The sequence below is a fragment of the Thalassophryne amazonica genome, chromosome 5, assembly GCF_902500255.1.
Source record: "Thalassophryne amazonica chromosome 5, fThaAma1.1, whole genome shotgun sequence".
NCBI classification, from domain to species: domain Eukaryota; kingdom Metazoa; phylum Chordata; class Actinopteri; order Batrachoidiformes; family Batrachoididae; genus Thalassophryne; species Thalassophryne amazonica.
The window spans coordinates 127462270-127483233 of NC_047107.1; the positions used below are offsets into that span (position 1 = coordinate 127462270).

General features: G+C 41.5%; 1 protein-coding gene across 1 annotated transcript in view; it reads left to right on the forward strand.

Moving 5' to 3' along the window:
* The window catches only part of arrdc1a (arrestin domain containing 1a), a 60946-nt gene that overhangs the window by 20157 nt on the left and 19825 nt on the right, over positions 1-20964 (forward strand). The window contains exons 3-7 of the mRNA XM_034171330.1: positions 2954-3004; positions 10048-10202; positions 11643-11825; positions 12996-13172; positions 13557-14047. Coding sequence (XP_034027221.1) covers positions 2954-3004; positions 10048-10202; positions 11643-11825; positions 12996-13172; positions 13557-14047 — 1057 coding nt within the window. The remainder of the gene's footprint in view (positions 1-2953; positions 3005-10047; positions 10203-11642; positions 11826-12995; positions 13173-13556; positions 14048-20964) is intronic.

Sequence of the window (20964 nt, forward strand, 5' to 3'; positions counted from 1 at the left end):
GTGATGAGGAAGTAATGGGTAGATATGGTATCAAGGATAGGAATGGGGAAGGACAGATGGTAGTTGATTTTGCAAAAAGGATGGAAATGGCTGTGGTGAATACCTACTTTAAGAAAAGGGAGGAGCACAGGGTAACATATAAGAGTGGAGGAAGGTGCACACAGGTGGACTACATTCTTTATAGGAGATGCAAGCTAAAAGAAATCACAGACTGTAAGGTGGTAGCAGGAGAGAGTGTCACTAGACAGCGTAGGATGACTTTAGAGGTAAAGAAGGAGAAGAGAGTGAGAGCTCAACAACGGATCAAATGGTGGAAGCTGAAGGAGGAAGACTGTTGTGTGAAATTTAGCAAGCAGGTGAGAGAAGCACTAGTTGGAGGGGAAGCAGTTTTGGACAACTGGAAAAGTACTGCAGATGTGGTGACGGAGACAGCTAGGGCAGTACTGGGTATGACATCTGGACAGTGGAAGGAAGACAAGGAGACTTGGTGGTGGAATGAAGAGGTCCAGGAAAGCATAAGGAGAAAGTGGTTGACGAAAAAGTTTTGGGATAGTCGGAGAGATGAAGAAAGTAGACAGGAGTACAAGGAGATGCGGCGTAAGGCGAGAAGAGAAGTGGCAAAAGCAAAGGAAAAGGCATATTGCGAGCTGTACAAGAAGTTGAATAGTAAGGAAGGAGAAAAGGACTTGTACCGATTGGCCAGACAAAGGGACAGAGCTGGAAAGGATGTGCAGCAGGTTAGGGTGGTAAAAGATGCACATGGTAATGTGCTGACAAGTGAGGAGTGTGTGCTGAGAAGGTGGAGGGAATATTTTGAAGAGTTGATGAATAAAGAAAATGAGCGAGAGAAAAGGCTGGATTATGTGGTGAGAGTAAATCAGGAAGTAAAAGAGATTAGCAAGGACGAAGTGAGGGCTGCTATGAAGAGGATGAAGAGTGGAAAGGCAGTTGGTCCAGATGACATTCCAATAGAGGCATGGAAATGTCTGGGAGAGATGGCAGTAGAATTTCTAACCAGATTGTTTAATAAAATCTTGGAAAGTGAGAGAATGCCTGAGGAGTGGAGACGAAGTGTGCTGGTTCCTATTTTCAAGAACAAGGGTGATGTGCAGAGCTGCAGTAACTACAGAGGCATAAAGCTGATCAGCCACAGCATGACGTTATGGGAAAGAGTAGTAGAAGCTAGGCTTAGAAAACGGGTCAAGATCTGTGAGCAGTAATATGGTTTCATGCCGAGAAAGAGCACTACAGATGCAATGTTTGCTCTGAGAATACTGTTGGAAAAGTACAGAGAAGGACAGAAAGAGTTACATTGTGTGTTTGTGGACTTAGAAAAAGCTTATGATAGGGTGCCAAGAGAAGAGTTGTGGCATTGTATGAGGAAGTCTGGAGTGGCAGAGAAGTATGTTAGGGTAGTGCAGGACATGTACAAGAATAGTGTGACAGCGGTGAGATGCGCAGTCGGAATGACAGACTCATTCAAGGTGGAGGTGGGATTACACCAAGGATCAGCTCTGAGTCCTTTCTTGTTTGCAGTGGTGATGGACAGGTTGACAGATGAGATCAGACAGGAGTCCCCATGGACTATGATGTTTGCAGATGACATTGTGATCTGTAGTGAGAGTAGAGAGCAAGTTGAGTCTAGTCTGGAGAAGTGGAGATATGCTTTGGAGAGAAGGGGAATGAAAGTCAGTAGAAGCAAGACTGAGTACATGTGTGTGAATGAGAGGGAGCCCAGTGGAATAGTGCAGTTACAAGGAGTAGAAGTGGTGAAAGTAGATGAGTTTAAATATTTGGGGTCAACTGTTCAAAGTAATGGAGAGTGTGGTAGAGAGGTGAAGAAGAGAGTGCAGGCAGGGTGGAGTGGGTGGAGAAAGGTGGCAGGAGTGATTTGTGACCGAAGAATATCAGCAAGAGTGAAGGGGAAAGTTTACAAAACAGTAGTGAGACCAGCTATGTTGTATGGTTTAGAGACAGTGGCACTAACAAAAAGACAGGAGGCAGAGCTGGAGGTGGCAGAGCTGAAGATGTTGAGATTCTCTTTGGGAGTGACAAGAATGGACAAGATTAGGAATGAACATATCAGAGGGACAGCTCAGGTGGGACGGTTTGGAGACAAAGTCAGAGAGGCGAGATTGAGATCGTTTGGACATGTGCAGAGGAGGACCCAGGGTATATAGGGAGAAGGATGCTGAGGATGGAGCCACCAGGCAGGAGGAGAAGAGGGAGACCAAAGAGGAGGTTCATGGATGTGCTGAGAGAGGACATGCAGGTGGTTGGTGTGACAGAGGAAGATACAGAGGACAGGGTGAGATGGAAATGATTGATCTGCTGTGGCGACCCCTAACGGGAACCGCCGAAAGACAAAGAAGAAGATGATGAAGGAATACAAACAGTATGGCACTCTGTGGTAAATCTGTGTGGAGTAGACAGTTCTGAAAAACTGAGTGACTGTGCAAGAAGGAGAAGAGTGAGGAAAGCCACCAAGACAGCCAGACAACCAAGAAGTAGTTACAGGCTTCTGTGATTGGAGAAATTGTGCATAGCGCACGTTTTGCATTTTGTCACCAATCATACAGTTTCATGATGAAGTGGAACAGAGGAGGATTTTCTTAAACAGAAGACCTGAATGTTCAGTTACAATTTGCCGGAAGGTACACCTGAGATGTAAACCTAGATTTGATGTTTTGGTGAAGTGTCTGTTTTTGGCTGCCCCAAATGTGAATAAAATATTTCAATGTTTCAAGTTTACAGTGAGCTGTATTTTATTTTATTTTTTTTTCTTCATTTCACCTGTTTTATTGTAGGTACAAGTACCTTTACATAAAGACTGTAGAAGTGATTTAGATAATTCACTTTCACTGTAGTGGTGGGTGGGGTGTGGGTGGACAGAAGGGCTGCTGTTCCTGTTTCCACTGAGGATTTGTATCCTTGTACTCTGTGTCTCACACAGGAACCTTGAAACAAGGAGAACACACTTTTCCCTTCAAGTTTCTCATACCAGGTAGGACTGTGGCTGATGGTCTCTGTTGGTTCTTATGTGTGTTTTGTCTTTCCTTCATGTACAGCAAGTTTCATGGCATGTAAAATCATGGTTGCCTGGTACTTAAAAAGTAGGGAGGCAAATGAAAATTTTTGGTTGGGACTTGAAAACCACTTTCCAAATTTTTCTGTCTGTTGGAATCGTATGAGTCATCCGCCATCGGTTCATATTGTCAAAGCCTCTGTGTTTTTCTGACGTTCCTCGTTGCAAAAAGTCATTTTTGTCACGTCTGATGCCATGGTGCCAGACTCTGCATCTTGCAACAAGGAAAAAAACAAAAACAGCTGCACTGATTCTGGAAAATCCTGTCTGATCACATTTTTCCCCACACAGAAAATTGATTAGGCATCAATGAGGAAATCAGACTTGATAATGGGAATTGATACAGATTTTAAAATCTCATTTGTTCCTATCTCTAATTATAATCTAGTATCATACTGTTTTGTTTTTTAAATCTCTGATAAAACACAACAATTCCATAACAATGAGGCACAAAATTGCTTTACTTAAGTGAACATTTACTATCGTCTTTAAGTGGATCTCCACAAAAAAAAAATGTATCCCCTAAAATGTGTACAGCTGATCAAAAAACAAAAAAGCTAAACTTTGTATTAAAATAAAAATGTCTGGACAGCTGCTTGGTTGGTTGTTTGGTTTTTGCACTTGGGTCAGGTTGGGAGCAGAGTCCACCACACTAAGGGGGTGGAGTGTGGTTGATTATTGTTTTGATTCAGAAGTGGATTCACATTGATGTTTACTTTGACATAAATAATCTGCGAAGGCCTGCACCTCATGAATGGTCACCTCAGCATCCAGTTGGTACTTCCATGTAGAGGTAGAACCTATGGGAGGTCCAACAGTATGCAGTCTGGACTGAGTTGAGGGTGGTTCTGGTCCTGTCTAATTCTTGGCGTCAGCAGTGGCCATGCTGGTATAGAGTGGTGTGACTTCTAAGGATACCATGGTCTCGTCTGCATAGTACAACTGTCATTGTCCAACTTCTGAGGAAAATTCTTCTGTGTTCTGAATATGATGTTCTGTCTGTCCATCCACTGGAGGTAGGATGGCAGCAAGGTGCTGTGCAGTGTGGTAGGTGATAAAGTTAATACTGCCGTTTATCTTGGGCTGTCGGTCAAGCGGTGGGCAGCTTGTCCAGGATATAGGTGTTAGAATGTGACCGAGTCTATTGTGCCCTCCTCATCCATCCAAAACCTTGAAATAGTCTGTGATCTTTCTTTTGCAGTGGCTCAAGTAATCAACCTGCTGATGTTTCATTATGATAATGTGAACTAAAAAAAATATTAAGCTCCAGGCTTTCAGTGACTTCCTGGACTGGGCCGTGACACTGTCTTTGTACAGTTAGTGTTGAACTTGTACAGAGGTTCACTTATTTCATTAATGACATTCAAGTCTCCAGGTCCGTAGCCCTTGAGGTCAAGAGACACATGGACAGAGCTTTATGGTGTCGTAAGGTTCCTGGACTGATGATACGTAATATCTCTGCAGGAGAGCAAAAATCTGCTTCCTGTCTTACTGTGTGATTATGAGGCTTTGACACTATAGTTTATCCAGAAAATATTCACAGCGCTTCGCTTTTTCCACATTTTATGTTACAGCCTTACTCCAAAATGGATACAATTATTTTTTCCCCCTCAAACTTCTACTCCCAACACCCCATAATAACATGAAAAAAAGGTTTTTTTGAAATTTTTTGCAAATTTATTAAAAATAAAAAGTAAAATCACGTGTACATAAGTATTCACACCCAATACTTTGCAATTACAGCCTCAAGTCTTCTCGAATATGTCATTACATGCTTGGTGCACCTATCTTTGGGCAATTTGGTCCATCCCTTTTTCCTTCACCTCTCAAGCTCCATTAGGTTGGATGGGGAGTGTCGGTGCACAGCCATTTTCAGATCTCTACAGAGATGTTCAGTCAGATTCAGGTCTAGGCTCTGGCTGGGCCATTCAAGGACATTCACAGAGTTGTCCTGAAGCCACTCCTTTGATAGCTTGGCTGTGTGCTTAGGGTCATTGGCCTGCTGAAAGATGAACCGTCACCCCAGTCTGAAGTCAAGAGCACTCTGGAGCAGGTTTTCATCCAGGATGTCTCCCAGTTCCTGCTGCTGAAAAACATCCCCACAACATGATGCTGCCACCACCATGCTTCACTGTAGGGATGGTCCCTGGTTTCCTCCAAACATGACACCAAAGAGTTCAATCTTTGTCTCATCAGACCAGAGAGTTTTGTTTCTCCTGGTCTGAGAGTCCTTCAGGTGCCTTTTGTCAAACTCCAGGTGGGCTGCCGTATACTTTGGTGGATTGCTGCGGAGATGGTTCTCATTCTGCAAGGTTCTCCTGTCTTCACAGAGGAATGCTGGAGCTCAGTCAGGGAGGTGACCAAAACCTGATGGTCATTCTGTCAAAGGCCCTTCTCACCCAATCGCTCACCCCAGGTGGGCTCGGCTGTAGAAACATCTCGCACCTGAGCTCAGTTTTGAGCTTCATGGCAAAGGCTGTGAATACTTATGTACACGTGGTGTGTGTGTGTGTATGTATATATGTGTATGCATGTGTGTGTGTGTGTGTATGTATATATATATATATATATATATATATATATATATACACACACACACAGTAGTGTTCAGAATAATAGTAGTGCTATGTGACTAAAAAGATTAATCCAGGTTTTGAGTATATTTCTTATTGTTACATGGGAAACAAGGTACCAGTAGATTCAGTAGATTCTCACAAATCCAACAAGACCAAGCATTCATGATATGCACACTCTTAAGGCTATGAAATCGAGCTATTAGTAAAAAAAAAAAAAAAGGAGAAAAGGGGCTGTTCACAATAATAGTAGTGTGGCATTCAGTCAGTGAGTTCGTCAATTTTGTGGAACAAACAGGTGTGAATCAGGTGTCCCCTATTTAAGGATGAAGCCAGCACCTGTTGAACATGCTTTTCTCTTTGAAAGCCTGAGGAAAATGGGACGTTCAAGACATTGTTCAGAAGAACAGCGTAGTTTGATTAAAAAGTTGATTGCAGAGGGAAAAACCTATACGCAGGTGCAAAAAATTATAGGCTGTTCATCTACAATGTTCTCCAATGCTTTAACATGGACATAAAAACCAGAGATGCGTGGAAGAAAATGGAAAACAACCATCAAAATGGATAGAAGAATAACCAGAATGGCAAAGGCTCACCCATTGATCAGCTCCAGGATGATCAATCTGGAGTTACCTGTAAGTGCTGTGTTACATGCTCTTGAAATGGGTGTTTCAACAAGACAGTGACCCCAAGCACACTAGTAAACAAGCAAAATCTTGATTCCAAACCAACAAAATTAATGCCTCCCAGATGTGAAGAAATCATGAAAAACTGTGGTTATACAACCAAATACTAGATTAGTGACTCACAGGATTGCTAAAAAAGCAGTTTGAACATAATAGTTTTGAGTTTGTAGCATCAACAGCAGATGCTACTATTATTGTGAACACCCCCTTTTCTTAATTAATTAATTCTTAATTATTGTATGGCCTTGCCTTACAATATAAAGCGCCTTGGGGCAACTGTTTGTTGTGATTTGGCGCTATATAAAAAAAATTGATTGATTGATTGATTGATTTCTAATAGCCCAATTTCATAGCCTTAAGAGTGTGCATATCATGAATGCTTGGTCTTGTTGGATTTGTGAGAATCTACTGGTACCTTGTTTCCCATGTAACAATAAGAAATATACTCAAAACCTGGTTGAATCTTTTTAGTCACATAGCACTACTATTATTCTGAACACTACTGTGTGTGTGTATGTGTGTATATATGAGGTCTGTCCATAAATTATAGGTCCTTTTTATTTTTTTCAAAAACTATATGGATTTCATTCATATGTTTTTACGTCAGACATGCTTGAACCCTCGTGCGCATGCGTGAGTTTTTCCATGCCTGTCAGTGACGTCATTCGCCTGTGAGCACTCCTTGTGGGAGGAGTCGTCCAGCCCCTCGTCGGAATTCCTTTGTCTGAGAAGTTGCTGAGAGACTGGCGCGTTGTTTGATCAAAATTTTTTCTAAACCTGTGAGACACATCGAAGTGGACATGGTTCGAAAAATTAAGCTGGTTTTCAGTGAAAATTTTAACGGCTGATGAGAGATTTTGAGGTGATACTGTCGCTTTAAGGACTTCCCACAGTGCGAGATGTCGCACAGCGCTCTCAGGCGCCGTCATCAGCCTGTTTCAAGCTGAAATCCTCCACATTTCAGGCTCTATTGATCCAGGACGTCGTGAGAGAACAGAGAAGTTTCAGAAGAAGTCGGTTTCAGCATTTTATCCGGATATTCCACTGTTAAAGGAGATTTTTTTGCTCGCAGCCGCCGCGACGCTCCGCCACAGGAAAAACACGTCTGTTGGAAGCCTTAAGGACAAGTTGGAACAGGTCCAGCTGTTAAACAATTTCTCATATACTCACTCCACTGAAAGCCATCAAAAGCCGCCTGGATTTTACAAATGGTTATCAACACGGAGGTGTTTTTCCTGTGCCGCCGCACCGCGCCGGCTGCGTCCCGACGCGCGGACCCGTCCGCACGTCTTTCATTAAAAAAATCTACTTTAACAAAATAAAAAGGACCTATACTTTATGGACAGCCCTCGTATGTGTGTGTATATATATATATATATATATATATATATATATACACATATATATACTCAACAAAAATATAAACGCAACACTTTTGGTTTTGCTCCCATTTTGTATGAGATGAACTCAAAGATCTAAAACTTTTTCCACATACACAATATCACCATTTCCCTCAAATATTGTTCACAAACCAGTCTAAATCTGTGATAGTGAGCACTTCTCCTTTGCTGAGATAATTCATCCCACCTCACAGGTGTGCCATATCAAGATGCTGATTAGACACCATGATTAGTGCACAGGTGTGCCTTAGACTGTCCACAATAAAAGGCCACTCTGAAAGGTGCAGTTTTGTTTTACTGGGGGGGATACCAGTCAGTATCTGGTGGGACCACCATTTGCCTCATGCAGTGCAACACATCTCCTTCGCATCATCCGTGAAGAGAACACCTCTCCAACGTGCCAAACACCAGCGAATGTGAGCATTTGCCCACTCAAGTCGGTCACGACGATGAACTGGAGTCAGGTCGAGACCCCGATGAGGACGACGAGCATGCAGATGAGCTTCCCTGAGACGGTTTCTGACAGTTTGTGCAGAAATTCTTTGGTTATGCAAACCGATTGTTCCAGCAGCTGTCCGAGTGGCTGGTCTCAGACGCTCTTGGAGGTGAACATGCTGGATGTGGAGGTCCTGGGCTGGTGTGGTTACACGTGGTCTGCGGTTGTGAGGCTGGTTGGATGTACTGCCAAATTCTCTGAAACGACTTTGGAGACGGCTTATGGTAGAGACATGAACATTCAATACACGAGCAACAGCTCTGGTTGACATTCCTGCTGTCAGCATGCCAATTGCACGCTCCCTCAAATCTTGTGACATCTGTGGCATTGTGCTGTGTGATAAAACTGCACCTTTCAGAGTGGCCTTTTATTGTGGGCAGTCTAAGGCACACCTGTGCACTAATCATGGTGTCTAATCAGCATCTTGATATGGCACACCTGTGAGGTGGGATGGATTATCTCAGCAAAGGAGAAGTGCTCACTATCACAGATTTAGACTGGTTTGTGAACAATATTTGAGGGAAATGGTGATATTGTGTATGTGGAAAAAGTTTTAGATCTTTGAGTTCATCTCATACAAAATGGGAGCAAAACCAAAAGTGTTGCATTTATATTTTTGTTGAGTGTATATATATGTGTGTGTGTGTGTGTATAGATTAGATATAGATATACAGATGCACTGTAACCAGTGACTTAAGGCTGCAATTGGAGGTCTTTGGAACTAGGTCTCTTGGAAGAATTCTTGGGTACCATTGGAATGAATGTGTCAAATAAACAATTAAAGAAAGTGGCATGTTGTATCACTTGTCTTGTGAGGGAGCATCAGCTTTGACATTTTAGCCATGTAGTGAATTTATCTGCGTGTGTGATCCAGAATCCAGATCCCTCAGTGTTGACGAGCTTAGCAACTCTTTCAAAGGACGAAGGGGAAGCCGATGGGGACAGACTGGTTGTCTGTCAGTGTGGTTACCTTTCAAGGACTTGGCGGGTTTCCGTGGTGTGATGGCCGTTGGGCAGATCTGTGTGTATTTATGAGTATGATACCTTGAAAACAGTTTTTATCACCAAATATGACACTATACACATACTCATATAACCTTTACACAGTAACTGGGAGGAGTTTGTTGGTTCAGTTAGTGTTTGTACTTTATACTATTAGACTGAATTTATACAGTACTTTCATGCTTAAAACACTTTACAGCGATGTCTCACATTTGTTTTTTCTTCTTCTTCCTGTTGATTTGACTGTGTGTATCCTTTTTAATCTTTTACCTGCCCGACTGTATTTTTACAAGTAAACCTCTTTACCACTGAAACCAGCCCAACCGGTCTTTTCACTCATGAAGTCGGTTACCTGAAACATAGATCTGCTTTCACCATTTGAGCGCCTGCAGGAGTCTCAGCACTCTGGATTGTTTTGTTGTTGTTTTTTTAAAGTAACATTTTGGTTTAAGTGTGACTATCAGTGAAATCAGAAATGTTTAAATGTCCATTTTTTGGGGGGGAAGTTGTTGCACATAGTTGTTGCACATGTGACATCAAAATAAGTCTGAATTAATTTGTGATCATAAGTAATTATATAAACAAACATCTCAAAGCAAGAAGCTTGACAATATTTATCTTAATCTTACTAAAGCATAATCACAAGTAGCAAGATCTACAAAAATTATAGAAATGCAGAATAAACTGGAAACAAACTGCTGAGGCCCTAAACTGCTCCACCTTGTGTTTGCATATATAAATTCCATAATTTGTCTGAAATTGCAGTCACGAGTCATTTATTGACATTTGGCTTTTTCCTCCACAGCTTCTGCACCAACATCTTTTGAAGGCAGTTATGGTAAGATCATATACAGAGTGAGGGCTTCTGTTGACACGCCGCGGTTTGCCAAAGACTACACCACAGAGAAACCCTTCTACCTGCTGAGTCTGCTGAATCTGAATGAAGTGGCAGACATATGGGTGAGTCATGACTATTGGTTGCTGTAGTATTTATACTTGGACCTGCAACAATTAGTTGACTGTTGAAAGCTGTTTTAAATGTTCATTTTGATGATGGTTTCTGTCATTTAAGCAGATCTCCCATTGCTGACTTCTGGCACCCAGTTGTTCCACTTCTGACTTAAATAAACATTTGGGGCATGCTATAGTGTGTACTCTGTGTTAAGTGGTGTCCCAATTGGTCACACCACTGTTACATGTTAAAAAAATTAAACTGACATTGAGACACAGCGTGATCCAGAAACTTAAATAATCAGCTGTAATCTGTGCAGATAACGGGGTACAATGCATCTTTAATTTTACAGACAGCTTTGGTTTTTATTTCGTTACTGCGTCTTGAAATAATTTTTGCGCGAATGTGGATTTGGCTGCATAGTCGCTTTTAATGCTAGGCTATAATGAATAGAGTAAAATTAAAATACAGTGCAGATTTTCTGTTTTGGAGCAGAGCAACTGCATTGACTGGAGCTGTCAGTGTGTGTGTGTGTGTGTTTACAGGACAGTGCATACTTAAACTTGTTCACTGACCTCTTTAAATCTCTTCTGGAGATATCCCACTTTTCCACAGAAAACAGTTTTGAGCTCTTAACTGATGCATTTTAACCTTTGTGGTAAAGTCTTGTTATAACCACAGACATTACTGCATATACTTTTCAGAGTACCACTGTCAGCATGCCCAGAAGCTCCTGTATCATGGGGATGCGTTCAATGTCAAGTGTAATCAGGCCGGATTACCTGATTTTTGGAAAGGGTCTGGTGATCAAAGTTCAGAATGGACAGTGGGAGAGGTCACCCTTAATCATCTATCAGAAGATTAAAAACCTCTTAGTTTTTAATTTTTAAAAAAATGTGATGGTCTCTCCAGACTCTGCTGCTGTCATTTCAAATGACCAATCCAATGACACTTCTCATTACAGTCCAACACAACTCTCCCATTCCACTCAGTGTCACAGCACACAGGCTGAAGAAGATGGTGATGTTGCGTTTTATTTACAGCCGCCATTCTAAGCACTCAAGGACACCACACAGTGAATAAAGGCAAAACACTTAAAACGGTTATTAAAATACAAATACAAAGCAGGTTAAAATTAGGCGTAATAATCAGAGAAAGTCCAACAGATTTTGAGATTGGATTTGAAGAGTGGGAGAGGGTTTATATCTCTGAGCACAGGTGCTAATGAGTTCCAAAGCTGGGGAGCAGAGCGGCTGAATGCTCTGCAGGACCGGGGTTATGTGGTGGACAGATTTGGTTCTGGTGATGATACAGGCAACTGAATTCTCTACCAACTGAAGCTAGTCCAGACGAGAAGTGTCAAAGCTGTGAGCACAGATAGCTGTGATGTGCTGCACTGTCTCCGTGTGGGTGTGACCCCTGATAAACCGATGACTTACACATTACAGGGTCCCAGTTCATCTGCAGTGACGCAGCAGTTCACCTACATGCTAATGAAAACGGGAACCGTGGTCCTGAAGGCCCAGACTGACATGAAGGGTTACACACCAGGCCAAATCATCCAGGTCGCAGCAACTATCCACAACCAGTCTGAGAAGAAGACCGGCAATGTGGCAGCCAGCCTGATGCAGGTAAGGACTGAAGGACCTTCTCAACCTTCATTTGGTCTTGAAAGTTTTTTAGAAAATTCCTTACTTCTGTATCTTGTAGCAGAACCTGTAGTTTGTCCAGGATTTTTAGGTGGCCATGACATCAATCAATCAATCAATCAATTTTATTTATATAGCGCCAAATCACAACAAACAGTTGCCCCAAGGCACTTTATATTGTAAGGCAAAAGCCATACAATAATTACGTAAAAACCCCAACGGTCAAAACGACCCCCTGTGAACAAGCACTTGGCTACAGTGGGAAGGAAAAACTCCCTTTTAACAGGAAGAAACCTCCAGCAGAACCAGGCTCAGGGAGGGACAGTCTTCTGCTGGGACTGGTTGGGGCTGAGGGAGAGAACCAGGAAAAAGACATGCTGTGGAGGGGAGCAGAGATCAAGTCACTAATGATTAAATGCAGAGGGGTGCATACAGAGCAAAAAGAGAAAAGAAACACTCAGTGCATCATGGGAACCCCCCAGCAGTCTAAGTCTATAGCAGCATAACTAAGGGATGGTTCAGGGTCACCTGATCCAGCCCTAACTATAAGCTTTAGCAAAAAGGAAAGTTTTAAGCCTAATCTTAAAAGCATGTAAATGTCATGCACTTATTAGGTAATGGTGCTGCATGTGAAAGTTTCCTGAGCATTTGGGAAGAAAAAAAATTGCCTGATGGTTGAAAACTGAGTGCACTGCACAGCTTACATCATCGTCATTTTAAAAGAACAGAATTTTGGATCATGTCTAGAAAAATATGACGTGTGCAAAAGTCTTAGGTGATCCTCCTCGTCCCAAGACCATTCCAGTGGTCCCAAGGATTCTGCAGAGTCCTCCTACCAAAGATGTGTAGTCATCACCCTCGGTCCTCAATTGGTGCTTGAATCTCACTACTATACAGACAGGACCAAGACCCTGAAGACTTGGACCTTTGTTCTCCTGCAAAGGTTTCATCACCACCAAATTATGTAGATGCCAATCAAATACTTGTATTTTCCTTTATATTACACTTGCACAGTGCAGAATGCAAACACATGAAAGTCCATCTCTTGTATAACAGCTCTTCCCTGCATTAGGAGAAACACACCTTCTGCTTGTCACATTTGTGGAATTTTGATCCTCTTTCATAATCTCTGATGTTCCTGTGTCCTTTCAGAGGGTGACCTATGAGACGAAGAAGCCCACCTATGATTTGAGGGCGATAGCAGAAGTGGAGGGTGGCGTGGTGAAGGCCAACAGGGAGATCGAGTGGAAGGAGCAGATCATCGTTCCTCCTCTTCCTCAGTCCGTCCTGGCTGGCTGTGACATCATAAAGATTGAATATTATGTTAAAGTAAGAAAAATGTGTCTTTATCTTATGAAAGTAGAAGTGCAGAGTGGAGTTCTGGTGCTGTGCGTCTTGTTTGGGTTGTCTGTAAGTGTGGACTTCTGTGTAACGATATGTTGTGGAGTTTTTTTTTTTTTTTTTTTTTTTTTTGTAAACTCAAAGTAGAGCCCTCACTTTGACAGATGGTAAAGGACATCTGGTAACATGTTGGATCATCCATGTCTTCAAAGTATCCATCCCAAACCTTTTATGTAATGGACTTTATCACAGACTTTGACTTTATATACATACAATAATCACCACTGGAACATGGGAATTAGAATTGGACACAGTATTCCATTGTCAGTGTAAATACTGAAATATGGTTGTTCTCTTTTCCCGAATGACCAGGTGAGTCTGAAATATCCAGAAGTCATGGTGGCATTACCCATCCACATAGGAAACGTCGCGCTGGACAAGAAATTGCGAAAATCTACCAAATCTGCTCCTTCTGCCTCTGCTCCAAGTGATACAGATACCACAAACTTGACTCCTGGGCCCGCCCCTAAGCCAGCACCCCGTGTTCACCCTCGCCCTCGAGAGTCATTCCACAATTCTCCAAGTGCTCCTCCCATCGATTACGAGCAGGGAGCTGTGGGCGGGCCACAAGTGAGCGACGCGGTCCCAAACAAGAGACACTCCCAGTTCGGTGCCTCTGTGCCCCACGTGTCACCCACTGCCTTTAGTTACGCCCCTGGCCTCTTTTTTGCCAACAACCAACAGCACAACAGCCCCGTGTCAGAATCCGGCCGACTTTTCACCTCTGTGAGCAGTCCTAATCCGGTGCCACCTCCAGGGACCTCAGTGCCACCGGACTATGAGACCGCTGCCTACCCTACAAGGTCAGTTTACACACACACACACACACACACACACACACACACACATTTTCAGGCTGGGATGGCAGAAGACTTTTATCATTGTCTTAGGGCGCCATCTTTCATTGGTTGTAAGGAGCTGCCACTTACAGTCATCCTTCACATTAACATCTTAAGTCACTCTGTCTGTGTGCTCACTCCGAGCTGTGACTTCCTGTAGGGGTTGGCTTTCAGAATAAATCCCAGAGAGTCTTGATATTACGACTGTGTGAACTCATTTTAAAAACTAGAATTCAGTCATAGAGTATGTACTTCCACAAAAGCCACATAAGGCTTAAAACTGGATCTAATTAAAAATTAAATCCCTCATTCTTCTAAGGTAATGTCTGTCTGCTCTAGGGATGGGTATTAAGATTTTATCTATCGATTCTGCTGATCGATCCGGTTCCTTATTGATTCTGCTTATCAATACCTCTTGTGAATTGTCTGTGTACTAAAAGTAGGCTTTACAGGTTTTCTATGTCAACAACATTTTAAATTGGTCACTGGATCCTTGATCTCTGGAAATAAATAAAAATAAATAAAATCTGTAGTTTTTGTCAAAAGCATTTCCTTTCAGACATTCTGGCATGAATGTCTCTCAGTACCTCTGAGTTGAGCTCAGTCGGCTGCTGCACGTCAGAGCAGGACGTCTCGTTTTGGAAGGAAAAAAAAAGTTTAGATCGATTGCATTTTGTTTGTATTACAACATTTGTAAAGAGGTGTCATTTGATTTAAACAGCATTTCACTTTGAATTTATTCATTCTGACTTGACTCTGCAGAGAGCCGCGCAGCATTTGGAGCTGTGTGAACAGAACGGAGGACGATTCTCCTTTCTTTCTCCCAACAAGACAGGAGTCCCAGTTAGTGACTTTAATCCGCACAGAAGTGACTCACAATTGACATATTTATGGATAAAAGTGGTGAAAAACAAAAAAAGCTGAAACCCCAAATTACCCCCCAACACCACCTGCATGAAAATGTTTGAATTCTAGAAGCTCTGAAATGCAATCTGGGACTATTCCAGACAATAAACTGCAGTGAGTGTAGCATCCATTTTGGTGGGAAAAAAAACAACTTTCCTTATTCGTAATAAGGAAAGTCCTATACCATAATAAAATACCATACCATAATAATACCATAATAAAAGCTCTCCGTAAAGCTAGGACATCTTACTACTCATCACTAATTGAAGAAAATAAGAACAACCCCAGGTTTCTTTTCAGCACTGTAGCCAGGCTGACAGAGTCAGAGCTCTATTGAGCCGAGTATTCCTTTAACTTTAACTAGTAATGACTTCATGACTTTCTTTGCTAATAAAATTTTAACTGAGAAAAAAATTACTCATAACCATCCCAAAGACATGTTATCTTTGGCTGCTTTCAGTGATGCCGGTATTTGGTTAGACTCTTTCTCTGCGATTGTTCTGAGTTATTTTCTTTAGTTACTTCCTCCAAACCATCAACATGTCTATTAGACCCCATTCCTACCAGGCTGCTCAAGGAAGCCCTACCATTAATTAATGCTTCGTTCTTAAATATGATCAATCTATCTTTATTAGTTGGCTATGTACCACAGGCTTTTAAGGTGGCAGTAATTAAACTATTACTTAAAAAGCCATCACTTGACCCAGCTATCTTAGCTAATTATAGGCCAATCTCCAACCTTCCTTTTCTCTCAAAAATTCTTGAAAGGGTAGTTGTAAAACAGCTAACTGATCATCTGCAGAGGAATGGTCTATTTGAAGAGTTTCAGTCAGGTTTTAGAATTCATCATAGTACAGAAACAGCATTAGTGAAGGTTACCAATGATCTTCTTATGGCCTCAGACAGTGGACTCATCTCTGTGCTCGTCCTGTTAGACCTCAGTGCTGCTTTTGATACTGTTGACCATAAAATTTTATTACAGAGATTAGAGCATGCCATAGGTATTAAAGGCACTGCGCTGCGGTGGTTTGAAGCATATTTATCTAATAGATTACAATTTGTTCATGTAAATGGGGAATCTTCTTCACAGACTAAGGTTAATTATGGAGTTCCACAAGGTTCTGTGCTAGGACCAATTTTATTCACTTTATACATGTTTCCCTTAGGCAGTATTATTAGACAGCATTGCTTAAATTTTCATTGTTACGCAGATGATACCCAGCTTTATCTATCCATGAAGCCAGAGGACACACACCAATTAGCTAAACTGCAGGATTGTCTTACAGACATAAAGACATGGATGACCTCTAATTTCCTGCTTTTAAACTCAGATAAAACTGAAGTTATTGTACTTGGCCCTACAAATCTTAGAAACATGGTGTCTAACCAGATCCTTACTCTGGATGGCATTACCCTGACCTCTAGTAATACTGTGAGAAATCTTAGTCATTTTTGATCAGGATATGTCATTCAATGCGCATATTAAACAAATATGTAGGACTGCTTTTTTGCATTTGCGCAATATCTCTAAAATTAGAAAGGTCTTGTCTCAGAGTGATGCTGAAAAACTAATTCATGCATTTATTTCCTCTAGGCTGGACTATTGTAACATTATTATCAGGTTGTCCTAAAAGCCTTCAGTTAATTCAGAATGCTGCAGCTAGAGTACTGACGGGGACTAGGAGAGAGCATATCTCACCCATATTGGCCTCTCTTCATTGGCTTCCTGTTAATTCCAGAATAGAATTTAAAATTCTTCTTCTTACTTATAAGGTTTTGAATAATCAGGTCCCATCTTATCTTAGGGACCTCATAGTACCATATCACCCCAATAGAGCGCTTCGCTCTCAGACTGCAGGCTTACTTGTAGTTCCTAGGGTTTTTAAGAGTAGAATGGGAGGCAGAGCCTTCAGCTTTCAGGCTCCTCTCCTGTGGAACCAGCTCCCAATTCAGATCAGGGAGACAGACACCCTCTCTACTTTTAAGATTAGGCTTAAAACTTTCCTTTTAGTTAGGGCTGGATCAGGTGACCCTGAACCATCCCTTAGTTATGCTGCTATAGACTTAGACTGCTGGGTGATGCACTGAGTGTTTCTTTCTCTTTTTGCTCTGTATGCACCACTCTGCATTTAATCATTAGTGATTGATCTCTGCTCCCCTCCACAGCATGTCTTTTTCCTGGTTCTCTCCCCTCAGCCCCAACCAGTCCCAGCAGAAGACTGCCCCTCCCTGAGCCTGGTTCTGCTGGAGGTTTCTTCCTGTTAAAAGGGAGTTTTTCCTTCCCACTGTCGCCAAGTGCTTGCTCACAGGGGGTCGTTTTGACCGTTGGGGTTTTTCCGTAATTATTGTATGGCTTTTGCTTTGCAATATAAAGCGCCTTGGGGCAACTGTTTGTTGTGATTTGGCGCTATATAAATAAAATTGATTTGATTTGAATTGATTTATTCAAATTCATTCCAGTAGGCAAGGCAAATTTATTTATAGAGCACAATTCATACACAAGGCAATTCAAAGTGCTTCACAGCTTCATAAAAATTACAAGATACAGATAAAATCACAAGACACACAAAATCATAAAAACATAAATATCATTTTAAGACTACATTTAAGGAGAAGAGAGCAAATAAATGACTCTCAGTTGTCGTACGCCAAGCTGAAAAGAACAGTTTTCAGCCTGGATTTGAACATTGTCACAGATGAAGCTTGTCTCACCATTTCAGGGAGTTTATTCCAGATTTTAGCTGCATGAAACTGAAACATTGCTTCTCCGTGTTTAGTCCTGACTCTGGGGACCAGTAGGAGACCAGTCCCAGAGGATCTCAGAGCCCGCGATGGTTCATATGGCTCTAACATGTCAGATGTACTTTGGTGCTAAACCATGAAGAGACTTGTACACAAACAGAGCTGTTACAGTAGTATTCTGCTCTTACTAGGATGCAGCAGTTTTCTAGTTTGGCAGATAGTTCTGGAGGAAATCACTGAAGAAATTGACACATTGAAAATATGGTTTGACTGAGACAAACTGTCATTAAACTTAAATAAAACAGGGATGAAGTGGAGGTGTAAGAGTCACTAGGTGTTCACAGGAAACACTTATTTATTTCTGTATGTATGTATTTATTTTCATTGTTAGTTGGTTTTACCTTTTCTGTTTTGTTTCATCAGGTTATTTTTGTCTCTTTCTCTAAAATTGTATTTTAGATTGTATTAGTTATGAGTTATTATTACTATTATTTGTTGCAATTATTATTAATATATGAATAAAAAAATACAATTTGATAACAAACACTGAGCCATTATTATACAGAAAACATGCACACAAACATGCTGAGATGCGAACTGCTTAATGCTAACTTTAACATTGAAGATGCCATAGACATGCTAATGCGTTAGCATCAGTCCCATTTTTAAGTTATAAAATACATCTATCAACTGTTTCAGGAGACCATAACAGGTCAGTTTAACATAAAAAAAGGTAAATATTACTCACAGCCATATGCTCTTTAGGATTTTAGTGGGGGAAAATTAAGATAAAGCGAAAGAAAACTGACTCAACGAAGCATCAAATCAAAGCACTGCATTGATCTGCGAATCACTGCTTTGATTGGCTCAAGTTTCAAAGCAAAGCCGCGCTCCAGAAAAGTTGATTACAGACCTGCTGCAGGTCTGTAATCAGTGTAGAGAGATGATCATTTTCCTGACAAACACCCCCAAAAACAACGGCCACTCTGAAGGACCGATAAAGGAATCGTTAAACAAAAAGGTTATTGATGTCGGTGGATCGAACAATTTCTTAACGATACCCGAAAGGAACCGGTTCTCAATATCCATCTCTAGTCTGCTCACACAAATTTTTGAGTTCAGTGTGCCAAACCTTTATCTGGATATTAATGTGCTTCCAGAATATATTGTGGATCACCTCCAAAATCATGGAATTACGTATTTCCAAGAACATTATTTATTGGCTCACCAGAAGATTTCAGTGAAATATGTCAATTACATTTTGAGTTATCGTGCGAAAAGACGCAAACTCCAGTGAAGCTATGACCTCCTGTAATAGGATGTAGTTTTGTTAATTACACAAGTAGAAATTGTGCAGGTTTCACTTTACTCAGTAGGTTTGTATGACAACAGAGTTGGTGGGTAAGAAGGCTCACGTTGGTCTTAAAATTCAGATCTTTAAGCCTGAGATCTCACTAATGGAATTGTTTAGATCTGAAAATGCAGCAAATCTCACCGTACAAATGTGTGTGTGTGTGCCTGCCTATTTTGCTTGTTTGCAGATGGTAAACTGAATGATACATCTGGAGTAAGTCACAGCTGTCCAAAAATGCCTCTTTAAGGGGGGGGGGCAGTATGCGCTCAGTCCTTTTTTTCAATGATCACTTCTCATGAAATACAACATGACAGCAGTATGCAAATGTTTTAGCATATTGTTGAAGAAAGCCTTATTGTTTCATTAAATTATTGAAAGTGTGTGTGTGTAACTGTTGTGGTATATTGGTGACAGTATGTGCCGGTGTTCATGGCACATCGCTGTGGCTTGTATGTTGTAACACACCTGGCACATATCATCCCTGGAGACAGTATGTGCTGTAACAGACAGACGCCCATTTACTTGTTGGTGGTGTCATTTGGCAGGAAGTTTTGCTGTTTGGTCAACATTTATTCATATTTACTTGAAATGAGCATGACTTGGTAACTGTGTTTTATCTCTGAAGCCTGACAATCACCAAAGATCTGATGAAAAGCTCAAAAGTAATGACATATCACAGTTTGTCTCTGTGTGTGTGTGTCATTTATTTAAAACAAAGGCGCATTTTGTTTCTCATTTCCACTGTCATGAAAATGTACAGAATCGTAATTTCCGCCCCTCTCTCTCGAACCAGTAAAAATAATAAGAAACAAAGTGAGTTTTACTGCTGTGGTGGAGAAATTGACCAAAACCTGTGGGTGCTGTTTATCAAAATATGCTGAAAATGCCTTTGTGGATTTTATTTCTCCTGCTGTTGGGGGGGGGGATACTGGTCAGAGCAGTGAATCAGACATTGTTCTGAGCGTGATTACAAAACTGGAACATGTTGCGTATGTTTCTTTTGGATTAGCAGGGTGGATCCACACGGTCGACTTATCAGCAGCTGCTGAAGTGTTTAGAAACTCACTCCTACCAGGTGGTGTATCAAAAGATGTCCTTGGAAAAATTCTGTGACACTCTGGAAAACAAGGATTTCACTGACTTTTCAGTAGTAGCGGATGAACATTGACTTCTCCGTCTGAAATCATTTCTTTATCCGTGATACTGTGCTCTGTCACAGAAACCAGGTGGGTTTTTGTGGGACAGTTATTAGGTTTGTGTAACCTGATCTCCACCAATTCTATCTCTGCATTAAATGTTCCAGCTTTCAGAAACGGCTCGTTCTGCTGCTCCGTGACAAAGCTCCAGCGTCGTGAATCCATTTGCCCGACTCAGCGGCAGAGTTGTGTGGTCGCTGTTTGAATGAATATCTTCCTCCACATCTTTGTCATGCTACTGTACTTAATCTTTTATTTAAAGTCAGTTCCAGCCTGGCAGCATGTACCGGTGCTGTGTGTGGCTGCAACCACCATGCGACAAAACCCACCTTAGGTTCTGGGTGGCAGCCACCCAAGTAGTCTACCAATCCATCCCCACCTGTCCATAGTAGCCACCTGTTTGATATGTGGGTGTCCCTTTGAGATTTTCCATTACTGGGGTCCTAAACACTGAAGCACCTTTGTGCTGGATTTGGACCAAAATGGCATTTAAGACATGAAAATGGATGTTTTAAGGGCCCCTTAGTGTAAATATCCTCAAAAGGATTTAGTTCAGAGGAGTTACACACCTCCTTAAGCCTGTCTACCATGTCAATCACACAGTTTTTTTTTTTGGGGGGGGGGGGGGGGGGGTTAGATTTTCTATCTATATATATATATATATAATATGTGTGGAATATTAT